We start from the raw sequence: 18,449 nt of genomic DNA, 5'->3' as shown, positions 1-18,449 counted from the left end.
TTGTCTTACTAGTCCTATAGACATCTATCAATTGTCTTTCAGAGATCTTTTATGCAACAAGTGATCTTTCAGTATTCTTTCCATGGACTTTTCCTGGTCTTAAGTTTCAAATTTCAATGATCTCTCATGAGTCTTACAGTGGTGCTACATAATTATGCATTTGCAGCAATGACTTCACTGTACAATTGCATTTAATTGCTTACAGTTTAATATTTTAGTGTTTTATTATAATGTAGAATAAAGAAAAAAATAAATTACTTCCAGTTAATTGTCTTGTTAGGAAGTCCACCCAAAAAAAAAATGATTTTTTAGAAGAAAACTCGAATAAGCATAATAAATTTCACTCAAAACAAATGTAAAATAGGAAAGTTATGACATTATTAAAGGTCAAGTCCACCTCAGAAAAATGTTGATTTGAATCAATAGAGAAAAATCAGACAAGCACAATGCTGAAAATTTCATCAAAATCGGATGTAAAATAAGAAAGTTATGACATTTCAAAATTTCACTTATTTTCAACAAAATAGTTATATGAACGAGCCAGTTACATCCAAATGAGAGAGTCGATGATGTCACTAATTCTTTTGTTTTTTATTGTTTGAATTATACAATATTTCAATTTTTTACGAATTTGACGATTAGGACCTCCTTGCCTGAAGCACAAAATGTTAAAATAATGGAATTCCACGTGTTCAGGGAGGAATGAAACTTCATTTCACATGACAATGACGAGAAAATCAAAATATTTCATATAATAAAATACAAAAGAAATAGTGAGTGAGTGATGTCATCAACTCTCTCATTTGGATGTAACTGGCTCGTTCATATAACTATTTTGTTGAAAATAAGCGAAACTTTAAAATGCCATAACTTTCTTATTTTACATCCGATTTTGATGAAATTTTCAGTGTTATGCTTGGTGAATTTTTCTCTTTTTATTCAAATCAACTTTTTGTTGGGGTGGACTTGTCCTATTATTAAATTTCACTTAATTTCCCAGTACAAAATTACAATGCACATATGGTCAGTATGTACATGTAAATGTTGGAACCAGCAATGTCACCGACTATTTATTTCTTTTCTATTTTATTGTATGAAATATGCGATGCATGTCTCATATTAATGTGAAACAGATTGATTCCTTCCTGAACATGAGGAATTTCAATTGTGTTGAATGAAGAGTTTCTGTTCAAATCAATGAAATATTCTAGTCTAAAACAATGAAATACAAACAAAATTGTAAGTGTGCCAAATCGACAATTATTTGTATGTCACTTTGATGTGCAGAACCAGTTTATGGAAAATAAGTGAAATTTCAAAATGCCATAACTTTCATATTTTCCATTCAGTTTTGATGGAATTTTCAGTATTATTCATTGGTCTTATTAAACCAGCTTTTTATTGGTTTAGATTTCCAATTTAAAGGAGAATTAATGTAGCTTGTGTGAAAGCATAAAAATCAAAGAATACGCTCAACAAAAGTTTGTGTAAAATTGGACAAGAAAGAAGAATGTTCAGACTTCAGAGCATTTGAATATCAAGATTCACCAATGTTGTGGAAATACTGCACTCCTCCCAAGATCAATTACAAATGTAGCTATGTGAGCAAGAACTGATTTTAAACATGCTCAGGCTTTTGGACATGGGTCAATCCATGTCAAATCAACCAATGCTTGTCACCCGACCCTCTTCGATTTTCTTTAAACTCGCACCAAATGTTGCCCCAAGTGTCTGACGGAAAAATCTGAAATATTTTGCCCCAAGGTCAAATGGTTGCTAAGATATGGCCTCCCATAGCAACCAATGCGCACACAACAAAATTATTTTAAATAAAATTGCCTATTTTTGATTGACTACTGCAGCAAAGTTTGATTGATTACAGTCTTCATTTTAAGTAAATTGGAAGAACTTTTTGGTCTAAACATGCAGAGTATACTGTAGCGCGGACCTGTCAACCGGATTTCGCACATGAGGTCACCGAAAATGGCGTTAAGCATCCGTGTCAATGATTTCAGAAGCATGTTTGGAGGCTCATAAATCCAAAACTAAATTAGCTTAGAACCAAATATTATGCACATTTATGGACTTTCAGATACTCAACAGAATTACAAAAAATTGACCCAAGAGTATGTGTCGTTTTCCTGTAGGGCGCCCTCAAAGTTGGATTTTTTCAAAAGATGCCAAGTTCAAGGTCACGGATCACCTCCCGTCCCATCGAGGAGGGGGACCAATTTCTGTGTTTTGATAGACATCTATCCATATTTTCAAGTGTTACTTGAGAAATTTTGCTACCGGAATGTTTAGGGGCTGATTTGCGCATTCCAAAATGGTCGTAAATACCCAAAAATTGAAGTTAATGACACATACATGCTTTTCAACACTTTTCAAATTGTGATAACTCAAAGATGAAGAGCCCAAAGACATTGATATCTTCTGTGATGATAGTCTGTAATTAGTATTAAAAGGATATATCTTCAGAAATAGTTTTTATTGTTGGTAATGACCTTGAAAACACACCTGAAATTCAATAAAAACAGGAAATTTGCTAATTTTCCAGAATCATATGGCATTCAAATGGTGTTTACATTGACTTTCAAATGGGTGTCATTTCAATACAAAGGGTGAGCTTAAGCCAAAACTTTAAAGACCTGTTCAACTTTTGGTCTACTTTAAGCAACATAAAATATTTGAACTCAAAACCATATCATTTGACCTTGAAATTATTCCAAATATAGCTATTTATTGCTTCATAAGTAGCATATTCAAATCGCGCGTGTACATTGTACTTTGCAACACATTTCAAAATGGATTTTCTCATAGAGAGAATACCTGATCAGGCTGATATTTGCAGTATAAGTAGTCTGTAATGGGTTCTTGGAGGATCTACAGATTAAGTACCTATTCTCTCATGACAATGACCTTGAAAATACAGCTGAAAATCATGAAAATCAATAAATCATACAATTTTCATTGATAATCAAGTGTTTTTATCCACTTTTAATTGTGTGTTATTCCATCTAAGATTGTGAGTTCATGCTGATAATTGCAAATCATGTTCCACTTTTGGTCTACTTTAAGCTACATAAAATATTTGAACTCAAAACCATATCATTTGACCTTGAAATTATTCCAAATATAGCTATTTGTTGCTTTATAAGTAGCATATTCAAATCGCGCGTGTACATTGTACTTTGCAACACATTTCAAAATGGATTTTCTCATAGAGAGAATACATGATCAGGCTGATATTTGCAGTATTAGTAGTCTGTAATGAGTACTTGGAAAATCTACAGTTTAGGTAACTATTCTATCAAGACATGAGTGGGTTAAAAACACTTGATTACTAATGAAAATTGTATGATTTTCATGATTATCAGCTGTATTTTCAAGGTCATTGTCAAGAGAGAATAGGTACTTAATCTGTAGATCCTCCAAGAACCCATTACAGACTACTTATACTGCAAATATCAGCCTGATCAGGTATTCTCTCTATGAGAAAATCCATTTTGAAATGTGTTGCAAAGTACAATGTACACGCGCGATTTGAATATGATACTTATGAAGCAACAAATAGCTATATTTGGAATAATTTCAAGGTCAAATGATATGGTTTTGAGTTCAAATATTTTATGTTGCTCAAAGTAGACCAAAAGTTGAACATGTCTTTCAAGTTTTGGCTTAAGCTCACCCTTTGTATTGAAATGACACCCATTTGAAAGTCAATGTAAACACCATTTGAATGCCATATGATTCTGGAAAATTAGCAAATTTCCTGTTTTTATTGAATTTTAGGTGTGTTTTCAAGGTCATTACCAACAATAAAAACTATTTCTGAAGATATATTCTTTTAATACTAATTACAGACTATCATCACAGAAGATATCAATGTCTTTGGGCTCTTCATCTTTGAGTTATCACAATTTGAAAAGTGTTGAAAAGCATGTATGTGTCATTAACGTCAATTTTAGGGTGTTTACGACCATTTTGGAATGCGCAAATCAGCCCCTAAACATTCCGGTAGCAAAATTTCTCAAGTAACACTTGAAAATATGGGTAAATGTCTATCAAAACACAGAAATTGGTCCCCCTCCTCGATGGGACGGGAGGTGATCCGTGACCTTGAACTTGGCATCTTTTGAAAAAAAATCCAACTTTGAGGGCGCCCTACAGGAAAACGACACATACTCTTGGGTCAATTTTTTGTAATTCTGTTGAGTATCTGAAAGTCCATAAATGTGCATAATATTTGGTTCTAAGCTAATTTAGTTTTGGATTTATGAGCCTCCAAACATGCTTCTGAAATCATTGACACGGATGCTTAACGCCATTTTCGGTGACCTCATGTGCGAAATCCGGTTGACAGGTCCGCGCTACAGTATACTCTGCATGTTTAGACCAAAAAGTTCTTCCAATTTACTTAAAATGAAGACTGTAATCAATCAAACTTTGCTGCAGTAGTCAATCAAAAATAGGCAATTTTATTTAAAATAATTTCTTTGAGTGCTCATTGGTTGCTATGGGAGGCCGTATCTTAGCAACCATTTGACCTTGGGGCAAAATATTTCAGATTTTTCCGTCAGACACTTGGGGCAACATTTGGTGCGAGTTTAAAGAAAATCGAAGAGGGTCGGGTGACAAATTGTCTGAAAATTGGTTGATTTGACGTGGATTGACCCACATAGGAAATACATGTATACACCAAAATCATCTCTTTAAGCCATAGAGGACAAGTCCACCCCAACAAAATACAGGTGTAAATTAACACTGAAAATTTTATCAAATCAAATGTAAAATAAGAAATTTATGACAGTTAAATTTTCGCTTAATTTCACAAAACAGTCGTATTCACATCTTGATCGATATGCAAATGAGGAGACCGATGATGTCATTCCCTCACTAGTAGTACATGTATTTCTTATTTTCTTTTGTATTTCATTTTATGACATGTAAATATGCTTATTTTCTCCTTATTACCATGCAAAAAATGTTTTATTCTTCCCTGAACAAGTGTAATTACCATTGTTTTCACATTTTGTGGGTCAAACCAGAGGGTGCTTATTGCCAAATCTGTAAAAATTGAAATATTCAATAATTAAAAAAAATAATAGTAATAATGAGTGACATCATTGATTTTAATTTGCATACAGTGTACATGTATAGTGAGTAATGCATATTGTTTTTTGAAAATAAGCAAAACCCTAATTGAAGTGACAAAAAAAATTTACATCCGATTTTAATGAAATTTCAGCATTATGCTTTGATTTTTTTTTCTATTGATTCGAATAATCTTTTTCCAGTGGACTTGATCTTAATTTGTGTATTTACATGTACATGTATTCCTCTCCCATGTTTTTAAAGGGATGGTCCGGGCTGAAAATATTTATATCTAAATAGAGTAAAATTCACAGAGCAAAATGCTGAAAATTTCATCAAAATCGGATAAAAAAGTTATTGAATTAAAAAATTTATCAATACATGTATTTTGTGAAAACAGTTATATGCACATTGTCATGAATATTCATTAGGTGGGCTGATGTCATATCCCCTACTTTCTTTTTGTCGCGCCCACCAGAGGTGAAGGCGAGACTTAGGGATCCAAATGTCGTCTGTCCGTCAGGACGGTCACAAATCTAATGACACATAACTCCGAAATCAGGCGCGCGGTGTGAACGGACGTGTTTTTCTTAGCTCTGCAATTCACAGGATTTTCTCCTGTTTTTTAACCTTAGAATTTTGCTTTTTCGCAACATTTTTAGCTTGAAAAGTGTTCTTAATGTTTTTAGTACCAGCTGAATCGTGCAGTTTGCGCTTTTATCGAATTTTTAAAGTAGGATTTTAAGAACTTTGAATTGCAAATTTACTGCATCACGAACACAATAATCGCCATCTTGCCTCCTATACATAGTGTGTGGAGCGGGAGTACAGCATGCACGGCACTATATAGTACACACACGCCGTTAACGGATCACTATTCACTTTCGACGCGTTTTCTTGGAATTGTATCAGCTTTTAAACAATTATTTTAATCATTTTCATCGTGTCGTCACCAGTTTACTTTGTATTTGGCTCAGTTTTGGTGTCTTCTTCGTAATTTGTGAATACTATTAGCATCACTAATAGTGGCAATTGCCTAGCGAGTTTGAATTTCCCGCCACTGGCCGCCATCTTGCCTTCTTGGATCTTTGTCGGCCTGAAACATGAGCAACAAAAAGGATTTTCTGATCACATTGCTAGCAGGAATTGGAATCTTGCTGGTGCATAATACTTTCATTTATGAGCAGCTGACACTAGTGACAGGGTCACTTCATCCCGGCTTCAGGGACCATTGGGCAGCACCTCTCCCCACTCCAGCTACCTGTAGCACGGCGAACCGGGTGAGCTCGTTCCATTTTTCTATTATGCATGATTTCCATAAGAAGAACATACCACTTACAGCCAGGTCAAGAACTTATATGTTTCTTATTCTAATCTTGGCAAATGACATTAATATGAACCCAGGGCCCTACAATTATAAGCCCAAATTTCCTTGTATAGTATGCAAAAGAGCAGCTAGATATGGGCAACAAGCCATAGAGTGTGAATCTTGTAACTCGTGGTTCCATCGTGCATGTATTGAAATGAATGAAGAGATATATAAAGTATTAGTTGAACATCCATCGTACTCGTGGACCTGCTGTAACTGCGGCCTGGTCAGCTTTGATTCCTCTTTTTTCACATTTGACATTGAAATGCAGAATAAATTTGAACCTCTAGCATCACAACCATTTGATACTGATCACAACATCTCACAGTCAAGTGGCAGTGATTCCTTTGGACCTCCCACCAGTGAATCCACACCAAACAAAGGAAGGCAAAATAAAACCAGCAATCCAAGGAAGAGGGTTCCACAGAAGACAAAATCCCTGAAAATTCTGAATATGAATTGTCAAAGTCTTAGATCAAAAAAAGCTAATTTCCTGACTGTAATTGATGATAAGAACCCTGATATCATTGTAGGAACTGAATCATGGTTAAATGGTGACATCGCCTCGGGGGAGATATTTCCACCCAACTTTCAAGTCTTCAGAAAAGACAAGCAAATAGGCTCGCATGGTGGTGTCTTTATAGCAGTCAAAAACACTCTTATAGCCACGGAAGAAAATAATCTGGATGCCAATTGTGAAATAAAATGGATCAGTATTCACATTACAGGTCATAAAACAGTGTATATAGGTGCATTCTATCGCCCTCCATCAACTGATGCTGAATACCTGAAAGAATTAGATTTGTCACTAACCAAAATCCCAAAATCTGCATCTATCTGGCTACTTGGAGATTTTAACATTCCTAGTGTAGATTGGAACACCAATTCGATACGTCTTGGGGGTAGTCATACGACAGTAAGTAAACTAATGCTTGATATTGCTGCTGATTTTAACTTGACTCAAATCGTCAACCAGCCTACGAGAGAACTAAACATTTTGGATCTTTGCTTTGTGTCACACCCTGATTTAGTACTAAACCAGCAGGTCATTGCTGGAATTAGCGACCATGATATAGTTGAAGTTGATATGAAACTTACTGCAAAGCTAATCAAACCTCCCAAGCGGAAAGTATTCCTATACAAGAAGGCAGAATTTGGTAAAATATCTGAAATCATAAGTGAATTTGATAGATCATTAACTGAGGAATATATCCGATCGTCAGATGTTAATAAACTATGGGTTGATTTCCAATCAACTCTCCGGGCAGCCATAGACAACTATGTCCCCTCCAAACTTAGCTCCACCAGGTACAGCTTACCATGGGTAGACCGTTCCATCCGTCGAGATATACGCCGAAAACAAAGACTCTACAATAAAGCCAGAACATCTGGCAGCAGCAAGGATTGGGAAAGCTTTAAGTCCCTACGCCGCCTTATAGATAGGAACATTAGTAAAGCCCATAATCACTATGTAAATAATGTCATAGGAGAAAGTCTCAAAAGTGATAACACTAAACCCTTCTGGAAATTTATCAAGAACACCAGACAAGAGGTATTTGGAATCTCTTCTCTCTGTACTGACGGTAGAATGGTATCAAGTGCAAGAGGCAAAGCACAAGCACTTAATCAACAGTTTTGTTCTGTTTTCACTGATGAAAACTTGGATGAATATCCTGATCTAGACCACCCTAAATTACCAGATCTGCCAAAACTTACCATAACAGTAGCAGGAGTTCAGAAACTTTTGGAGGATCTGCAACCAAGTAAAGCAACAGGACCAGATCAAATCCCAGCCAAAATACTGAAGAGTTGTTCTTCATCCCTGGCTCCGGTATTTCAAAAGATCTTCCAGAAATCTGTTGACACAGGGATTGTACCAGAAGACTGGCTTAAAGCAAATGTCGTCCCAATCTACAAAAAAGGAGAACGTACAAACCCCGAGAATTACAGACCTGTTTCACTCACTTCCATTCCATGTAAAATCTTGGAACATATTATCTTCCGTCATATCAAGGATCATTTGGATATCCATGATGCAATCACCCATCATCAGCATGGATTCCGACAAGGCAGATCATGCGAAACACAACTCGCAGGCCTGATAGACGACCTAGCAAAAATCCTGGACAACAGGAGCCAAGCTGATCTCATTATACTTGATTTCAGTAAGGCCTTCGACAAGGTCCCTCACAGAAGATTGTTACGCAAGCTTGAACATGATGGTATTAACAACATTAACAACAGCCTCCTTCACTGGCTAAGCATGTTTCTCACCAAGAGACATCAGCGAGTACTCCTGGAGGGAGCTGAGTCTCAGGAATCTCCAGTAACATCCGGAGTACCTCAAGGGACGGTTCTAGGGCCCTTGTTGTTTCTTATCTACATAAATGACCTACCGATGATGGTTAAGTCCAAGGTCCGGTTGTTTGCTGACGATTGCATAATCTACAAGGAAATAAGAAAAGAAGAAGATACACAAGCTCTTCAGGAAGACATCGACTCACTATGTCGATGGGAGTCTCAATGGCAGATGTCATTTAACCCGTCTAAGTGCTACACCATGCATATTAGCCACAAAGTCAAACCAATCATCACTCCATATACAATGAAGGGGAAAAGGCTAGAACAAGTGACTCACCACTCATATCTTGGCCTTGAAATACACAAGGATCTCACTTGGTCTCATCACATAAACAAGATTACAACTAAAGCAAACCAAATGCTGGGTATCATCAGAAGAAATCTCCATTCATGCAACCAATCAGTTAAAGCCACGGCCTACAAAACGCTTGTCCGCCCACGATTAGAGTATTGTGCTGCAATCTGGGACCCATACCAAGCTACCAGTAAGAGGAGCATCGAGGCTACTCAGCGTCGGGCTGCTCGATTTGTGGTGAACAATTATGACAGACGATCCAGTATTACAACCATCCTGTCCAACCTACAATGGGAAACCCTTGAAAATCGTCGTACAAAGCTCCGCTTGATTGCCATGTTCAAAGAGGTTCATAATATCACTCCGTCGAATATTAAGCTTCGTGAGTGGCCTGGTCCAACACGACGGCAAATTGGACCTAATATATTAGAAACCCCTTCATTTAATAAGAACTGTTACCAGCATTCATTCTACCCAAGAACAACCAGGGAGTGGAACCTATTGCCACCAGATCTGCGCAGCATTTCAAATATAAATACCTTCAAGAATAAGCTGGATGAAATCAATGTAGAGGAGCTAGTTAAAAAGGCCCATTTTAAAATATAATTGAGGAAACAGACCCGTTCACACCGACTGCGCGGTATAACAGCCATCAGGCAGTGTTTGCGCAGTATCCACCAGAACCAGCCGTAAGTCGCTTTTCAACCAAATTTGGATGGTAGATTGACTTGGGGGACCTGCATGTTATGCTGCAGTCGGAGGTCACATGATAAGGTCAAAGGTCATTTTCAGGTCAACAATAATATTTACGTGCAAGGCTCTTAAGGCAAGTGTTATTCCATCCCAGTCATATTACAATGAAGTTTCGATACAATTCTGTTGCATGCCCTCGCGAATCACGATATTTCTGTTTATTTTCATACGTGGGCGAGACACAAAATCGCTTTTGCCTTGTTTCTTATGTGATTACATAAAGATCATAATGGTTTCATTTTTTCATACATGTGTAAATGATGTGTAGATTATGATGAAATAAGTTGCGGCAATAAATAACTAATGCACTTAATCAGTTGTCAATCCAATTTTTTTATTCTTGGTAGAAAATTGTTGAATAAAACTAATTTCATATAATAAAATTTAAAAGAACAAGTGGGATATGACATCAGCCCACCTAATGAATATTCATGAAGACATGCCTAGAACTGTTTCACTGGAATAATGCAAATCTTTTAAATTCAATAGCTTCTTTATTTTTTTTTCTGATTTTGATCAAATTTTCAGCATTTTGCTCTGAATTTTACTCTATTTATTGAGATATAAATATTTCCAGCCTGGACCATCCCTTTTTAAAATGAAATATCATGAACTATCCATTCAATAGAAAGGAAACTAACAGTTGTTCATGTCTTAAATTGCTGTCCAATCAGATTCTTATCAGAGAGGACTCCTAATAATCTTCCTCTGGTTGTCCCTTCAACATAATGAAACGCTCTGGTGCGGAACCTCAGGAGAGTGCATTCCCGCAGCAGCGAGTCAATACAACGGTGCCTGTTGAGAGGGTGATTGGCAGCCAACGTATCCCATTGCCTTCATCTGTCCCGGTCTTCGAGCAGGCAGTACAACCCGAGAACATGGCTAGTGGTTTACATTATCAACCTATGCCTGGATATTCGTAAGTTTATTGCTTAAATTCCATAATGGTGAAGGTCATAAATCAATTTGAACAGAATCTAAGAAAACGACGACCCACACAGGGCTTATATACCGTAATGGAAAAGTCTAAAAATGATTCCATTGCCAATTAATAAGCATGGCTTTTTGTCACTTTTCAAGTGGTATTAGTTAAGGACCATATGTGCTTATCTGTGTTGACAAGTCTTTCATATTTAGAGTACTTGGCCCATATTCTGAAGTCAGGTTTAACTTAGACCACGGTCTAACTCTGTGCTAAAATTATGGGAAGCCAAGAAATCAAACATTAAGTTAATATTTTATATTTCTTATGTGTAATATTTTGTTTCCTTTTGCTTTCATAATGAAGAAAATACTTCAGTTATCATTCCCAGACAATTATGAACAATTTGGGTGTCATATGAGTTAATAAACTGAATGTTTACTGTTAGGGATTTATGCTCCAATTGGCTCTCCATACTTAAACCACAACTTTAAACCAGGGTTTAATTTAAACCCAACTTCAGAATACGGGCCCTTGGGTTTAAGTCCAGATGCCACTTTTTCACTGTGACTGTTTAATTAAGAAACCATGCCACAACTTCACTAGATCTCATACATGGGGTCCTTTATTAGGGCCCTATGGAAGAACAGTGTCATTTACAAAAAAACAATATTGGCTATCCTTCATTAGAAAATATTTCTTTATTTTCATGTATTTTTTTAGATATTTTGTTTGGAAATAAAAATATGACAGATAAATGATGGGATATCTTTGTGTCCAATCGCCCACCCACTTGATACCCAAATTTAAAGGGAGATTTGTAGCGAAAGTGAATATGCAAGCATCATGCCCTTAAAAAAGTTTCACTGATGTAGACGACACTGTTTCTGATTGACAATATTTAATGTTCATCTTTCTATGTACCCAGTGTGCCACCAGTAGGACAGCCTGTCAGCCACCATGGTGGGGTACACCATCCACCAAACCATCCCCATCCACACGCTGCATCCCAACAGGCTGCAACTCACCAACAAACCATCCATCAGGCTCAAGCACAGTCTCAGGTACTTTAAACTGCTTTCTTGTGTCTCCTGATTTGTTTTGACCATTTAATGTGTATGATTACATAGCTACTTTTTGAAGAGATTGTTCGTAAAATTCTACAATTGAAAGATGCTTTGAACTTCTTAAAGTTTTGATGGCATAGGAAGTAGAGTGTAGTGTTTTCATGGTACACCATGTATTTCTTGAGCATATGTTCTGAAAAGAAAGTGTGTTCTCGTCTTCAGAATTAGCAAAAGTTGTAAAAACAGGCTATATACATGTAGAGGAAGGCGGGGTAAGTTGTGACACTTTTTGCATTTTGCATGTTAGAATTGATATGACTAATAATATTGTAGAAATGAATACCTTGCCTTTAAATTTGATTCTTGGGAAATATTTTTCACCTATATATAACTTTGTACCCCCACACTGAAATTCATTGTGACCTTTGAAAAAAATGATGTCAAATGGCTCAACTTGCCCCATATGTGGGGTAAGTTGTGCCACCTTCTGGAGTAAGTTGAGCCACAAAAACTATGTACAAAATGTATGTGGGAAGAAGCAGTTTGTCAATTTTTTATTTCAAGTCTTTTCACTTGCAAATTCTCTATAAATACTAACATCATCTAAAAGTAAAAGAACTGTCATGTGAATTTACACCTTTCTGCCTGCATATCAATGGTTTTCAAGTTAAAAAAAAATTTCATTCTTATTACCATAAGAATTACCATGGCTCAACTTGCCCCATGTTGGCTGGCTCAAAGTACCCCAGTCCGAATTTGATGCGATATTTTCACATCCACACATTTCTTATGCATCCATCATTTAAAAGACTATGACAAGAATGAAGATCAATACCTGGACTAACAATATTGTTCTTGTTTCTTTATTATATATAAAGATGTGTATGGGTAAAAAGCACTCCTCTATTTTACACCCTTTTTTACTTTTTTGGCTTCTATGCTCAACTTACCCCGCCTTCCCCTATATACTCTGTCAGGATGCTGTTTGAAAGAAGCCTTTTTTCTCCACTCCTCAGGGAGTGGAGAAATTGCATATATTGTGTGCAGGCATGCCAGGATCTATTGACCGCGGTAATTATCTGTAATTGTAAAGTGCTTACAGATGCTGTTTCGATACTAAATGCTTTATGAAAGCGGAATATTATTATTCTAGTCATTGAGTGGAAAAAAGGGAAAGGAAGCAGTTATCTTGAATGGTCATTTGCATTGAGCCATCGTTGATACAGAGTTCTGGTTAAAGAAAGAAATATATATGTACATGTAGTCTGCTCGAATATTGAATGTACATTGTAAGGCACCATGTGTTTTGAAAAATAGTATATACACCCAGGAGCGTACCTAGTATAGTAGATTCTGCTTTGTACCAAATAAAAGTTGTATTTGTTTTTAAAATGATAAAGGCACAAGTTGCTCAGGTACAAGGCCAACAGCAGCAGCAACAACAACAGCAGCAGCAGCAACAACAGCAGCAGCAACAACAATATCAGAGGCTGAAAGTTGAGGATGCTTTGTCATATCTCGACCAGGTCAAGCTTCAGTTTGGAAGCCAACCTCAAGTCTATAATGACTTCCTTGACATCATGAAAGAATTCAAATCACAAAGGTAAATTTAGAATTAGAATAGCAGTATTGAATGTAAACATTTCTGCATCGCCTTTCTTGTGTTGAGAGTTATATCAGAAAATTTTGGATTGTTTGAATGTTTGATTTGATTATTATGGTTGATAGATGGACAGATGTACTATTGTATTAAAGGAAAACAGCGCTATTAAAGACAACTGAATTTTGAAGGGATGAATTAACTAGTGTATAATCAACAATCAAAGAATCAAACTATCTAAAAAGACAAATAATGACAAATTTCACTGTACACCTCGTCTGTAATGAAAAACTCCCTGCCATTTATGTCTGACCTAAAGAATTGCACTTTTTTCTCAGCTGAACAAGTTCTGCAGAGACCTAGTTACAAATGATCCTTAAGTGATACCACATGTTTGTTCATGGAGATGGTGGGGTCAAAAGGTCAAATGATATGAGGTCATGTCCATTCTTTTTTCGTGGTTATTGTTCACCCTGCTCTTATTTTTTTAATTTTTGCATCAATTGTGTTTACACATGGTACAATTGATCCTTGGGTAATACCACATGTTTATTCGCGAGGATAAGGTCGAAGGTCATCTAGGGGTAAAAAAAAACATATAGCATTTTTATTGATTACGAAATCAGGCGAGACCCGTTCTTGAACCAACTTGTATTATATCAGCAGCTGAATCAGTGGTTTTGGTTTTTAGTCCTAGGCAAAATTATAACTAATTTGAAATATGAAACATTGTTTTTTTTTCTTCTGATCTGTTTTATTTGCAGCATTGATACCCCTGGTGTTATCAATCGAGTTTCCAACCTCTTCAAAGGACATCCAGATCTCATTGTTGGTTTCAACACGTTCTTGCCTCCTGGATACAAGATAGAGGTTCAAGCGAATGACCCGTCACAGATTAATGTCAGCACACCTGGAAACCCAATACCAAAGGTAAATATTTTTAGTCGTCTCGGTATGAATCTGTCATTCATACCGTCAAGTACTAGTAACAGAAGAATGGCAGCTTTTTAGAGTACTCAAGTTGAACTTTTTTCCCTCACAGATTATTATATCTGTGATTGTGGATATGTGTTCCAAGTATACAGAATCTCTGTTTTCAGCAAAAAAACCCCTAAAAATCTGTTCCTGTACATGTGCACTTTATCTAATCTTTTTATAGTCTTTGTTGAGAATATTGTTTTAAAATATTTGGGACTGCTGTTACATTTTTTTTCTTTTTTTTTTGCGAATCTCATGGTACAAGTATTTCTTATCATTGTGAACATTGACAGAGATTGTTGCAGATTGTTATATAATGATATTATATAATGTCATGACTATTGTGCCGTGAATTTCATTATTATTTTTTTATTTATTCATATAATTTTTCTTAGAGGGCCAAGGTTTTTAACGGGCACCTTTCTATGTAATAACAAATACAATAAATTGAAATTATGGAGCGTTGTGGACCAGTGGATAAGTCCTCTGACTTTGAAACAGAGGGTCGTGGGTTCGAATCCCAGCCATGGCGTAATTTCCTTCAGCAAGAAATTTATCCACATTGTGCTGCACTCGACCCAGGTGAGGTGAATGGGTACCCGGCAGGATTAATTCCTTGAATGCATGAGCGCTGAGAGGCAGCTCGAGCTAAAGCCGGGGTAATAATAACAACGCGCCTCGGAATAGAATATTTCTAGATAGATGGCGCTATATAAATGCCTATTATTTCTATTATTATTATTATTCAAAAAGTTATATTTCTATGTCAAGTTTATGGATGCTTATTTTGTGTTCTTTATCTTGAATTGTATGGTTGCATGAATAGTTTTATTATTCAAAACATTTCATTTCAAAATTTTGATTATGATGCTTGTTTTCTTGTAGCTTCTGACTGTGACGGGCTTACACCCCAACAATACACCATCCTCTGGGCCAGCCAGCAGTCATGGGTCGGTGGTTCAAACCCAGACTCAAGGACCACCTACACAGAGCTCCCAACCGCAAGTGGTAACACAACCAGCTAAGCAAGCTTCAGGAACATATGGACAGGCCAGTATTTCAAAGGTAACAAAGAAAACAGTCATCAGTGCTATCTGTCGGTACATATTTCCTCTATTCAATACTTAAATGATAATAATATAGGATTTGTATAGCGTATGTATCCACCTTGTTAGGTGTTCCTTGCGCTCCTATATTGAGGGAAGTTGGAATCTTTGTTAGTTATATATATATACATTATGGTATGCATTTTCATAGCACAGTCCTAATATTCTTTTCCAAGGTGAACAAGAGAAGTAAAAAACTAAGAGAGTTTAGATGAGTATACATATGTTAATAGGCATTTAGAAAAGAAGTTAGACCTTTTCATCATGACAGGATTTTGTCTCTCTCTTCCGCACAGGCGAATCTCCATCAGATGGCGAGTGCCGTTCCCATTCAGAACCAAGCTGCAGCTGGAGGACATACCTACTCCCAACCCCCTCCCCCTGCTGCCCAGACGAGCCCACAACAGTCACAGATTGGACATGTTGCTACTGGAGGTGGTGGGGGAGGAGGAGGGGGCGGTGGAGGTGGTGGAGGAGGAGGTGGTGGGAGTGGTGGTGCGGGTCAGCCAGTAGAGTTTAATCATGCTATAACGTATGTCAACAAAATTAAGGTAAGTTAAATTTGAAATGTTTTCCTTTGTATATCGTACTTAAGTACTTTACATCATTGTTATTGACTGTAAATGAATATGATTAAATATTCATTTGTCAGTTTCTGCTTTATAGTGAAAATTTCTTGATAGTGACATCTGAAAAAAAAAGTGTTTGTAATTACCTAGTAAGAGGAAATATGTTTGTCCTTTGGAAATCATGTTGTCTTTGAATGAAAATGTATATAATTTAAAGTAATTAGTTCAGTCAGTCTTTAGGTGAAGGATATCAGAGTATAATAAAGTAAATCTTCATTGCATATAAAGCAGGCACTTGTGTAATTACCTATATAGTTATCAAATTGTGTATTGCATAATTGATGTTTTATGTGCATAAGAGGAGTCATCTTTTTCAAGCCATTTATTGACACCACAATGTAAACAATTGAATATTGTTAATTATCCGTTTTTGTGGGGAAATTTAATAGATAGATAAAGAATAAATGATCAAACTTGTCCCTTTCTCATCAGAACCGGTTTCAAAACCAGCCTGAAATCTACAAAGCTTTCCTGGGCATCTTGCATACCTACCAGAAGGAGCAACGGATCGTCAAGGAATCTGGTGGCACCTACCAACCTTCCCTATCAGAAACGCAAGTCTTCAGTCAGGTGTCCAAACTGTTTGAAAACCAAGAGGATCTCCTCAAGGAGTTTGGGCATTTCTTGCCCGATGCGAATGGTGCTGCTGGATTAGCGTCCTCCTTTGGACTAGGAAGGGTAGGTGTTGCAGAGGTTATAATTCATGGATGTGCAATTTGTCTGAAAATTCCAATTTCAACAAATATATAGCCCTGTGCAATTCCATTAATTGGGAGAATGCTATGAATAGGTCTTTGGCACATGACTTATAGAAGCTGTTTTTTAGTTAGTACAGTGATCAAAGACTGATGACACCCTTTGATAGAATAATATCATTTAGTACTTCATAAGACAGTCCCGTTTACAGCTCCAAGCAGTTCAACTGGAATGATGGTAATGCCATATAGCCGTGTTGTAACAAGGAATTCCATTAGACCAACATTATATTGGTAGAAAGTTTGTTTCATGTTTGGTGAGTTTACTATGCTTCCCAGTGAACTATGATTAGATTTCCAGGACATGAAAACAAGAAGCCAACATGAACTTGACAAGCCGATTGGTATACTAGAATTTACATGCTGATCGACAGCTGAAGTATGATCAATATATTGATCATACTTGACTTCGATGAGTGAATCTTTATGTAGACATGGCTCAAATCATTTCAAGACTGTCTTTAGATGCCCTGTTGATAGGACCTTATCAATAGATTCTGATATTTTTGTTGTGCCCTTATCTAATTTTCCCATTTGTGCTGAAATGTGGAAAGGTGCCCTTACTCAAAAATAACCATTATTGGATGTCTATGTATACTCATATTTTCATCATTAAACCATTTTTATACTAAGTGATTTTTTGCAACATTATTTTTTGTTTATCTTACTGCTATGACAGGACAATCTCTCCAGAATCCTTGTGCAAACTGAACACTCTGAAACGAAAAAACCACGCCAGACTCCTAAACACAGCAGTCAAGTAAAAAGACAAGGACAAGGAGCACATCATCCAAGCAAGGTATCATAATCAATATTGCTCATACAGATATTTTACAATTTGCCTCTCTTAAAATCTCCCCCCCCCCCCCCCCCCCCCTGGAAAAAAAAAAAATTTTGACCAAGCCCAATAATAATACATTGATATCATTAGGGCTAATTAGGTGTTTATGTGGTCATTACTTGGACCTCATTGAATGTATTCCCACCAAATGTCGGCTATGGATTTTTTTTTATCATGCTCCTGCGAAATATGTAAACACAATGAAATGTAATGTTTTAATCTTTTTTTTAAGTCACGCTTTGTCAATTTTCCAATAATGATTACCAAGAATCATTTAGTTCATTCTGTATTTGGAAAACCTTTACATTGAATCAGTTCAAAGCTGCTAAAAAGTGCACTTATCACCAAATTTTGATTTATTCTCAACTGCTAAATTATTTATTCTCATTGCCACTTGACAAGAAACTCATTTGTACATTCTCTATTATCTTTGAAACAGAAAATCAAGATTGGTCCAACGAAAGACATCTCTCTTGATGAAGCAGGCAAACATGGAAGCCTTAGTGAATTTGCTTTCTTTGATAAGGTAAGATTCCATTTCTTGCAACTACCTCTATATGTTTGTATGTATATACACATTGTTCAACCCATTTTCTGTACAGATCGAACATTGCTTTTAATTCTTGTTAAGTAAATTTGATGACACACGGGGGGGTTCATGAAAAATGTCAGCACTGAC

The 18,449-nt window shown here is 36.4% G+C and overlaps 1 protein-coding gene across 4 annotated transcripts in view; it reads left to right on the top strand.

Moving 5' to 3' along the window:
- Nucleotides 1-18,449, top strand: part of LOC121411637 (paired amphipathic helix protein Sin3a-like) — a 45,096-nt gene that overhangs the window by 3,176 nt on the left and 23,471 nt on the right. For all 4 annotated transcript variants that reach the window (XM_041604449.1, XM_041604452.1, XM_041604451.1 and 1 more), the window contains exons 2-10: nucleotides 10,547-10,791; nucleotides 11,723-11,858; nucleotides 13,262-13,464; nucleotides 14,226-14,391; nucleotides 15,325-15,504; nucleotides 15,842-16,096; nucleotides 16,607-16,852; nucleotides 17,609-17,728; nucleotides 18,210-18,296. In XM_041604449.1, the coding sequence (XP_041460383.1) occupies nucleotides 10,601-10,791; nucleotides 11,723-11,858; nucleotides 13,262-13,464; nucleotides 14,226-14,391; nucleotides 15,325-15,504; nucleotides 15,842-16,096; nucleotides 16,607-16,852; nucleotides 17,609-17,728; nucleotides 18,210-18,296 (1,584 nt within the window). In that variant the 5' untranslated portion in view covers nucleotides 10,547-10,600. The remainder of the gene's footprint in view (nucleotides 1-10,546; nucleotides 10,792-11,722; nucleotides 11,859-13,261; nucleotides 13,465-14,225; nucleotides 14,392-15,324; nucleotides 15,505-15,841; nucleotides 16,097-16,606; nucleotides 16,853-17,608; nucleotides 17,729-18,209; nucleotides 18,297-18,449) is intronic.

This window comes from Lytechinus variegatus, chromosome 3 (assembly GCF_018143015.1).
Source record: "Lytechinus variegatus isolate NC3 chromosome 3, Lvar_3.0, whole genome shotgun sequence".
NCBI classification, from domain to species: Eukaryota; Metazoa; Echinodermata; class Echinoidea; order Temnopleuroida; family Toxopneustidae; genus Lytechinus; species Lytechinus variegatus.
This window is presented reverse-complemented; position numbering and strand designations above follow the sequence as displayed.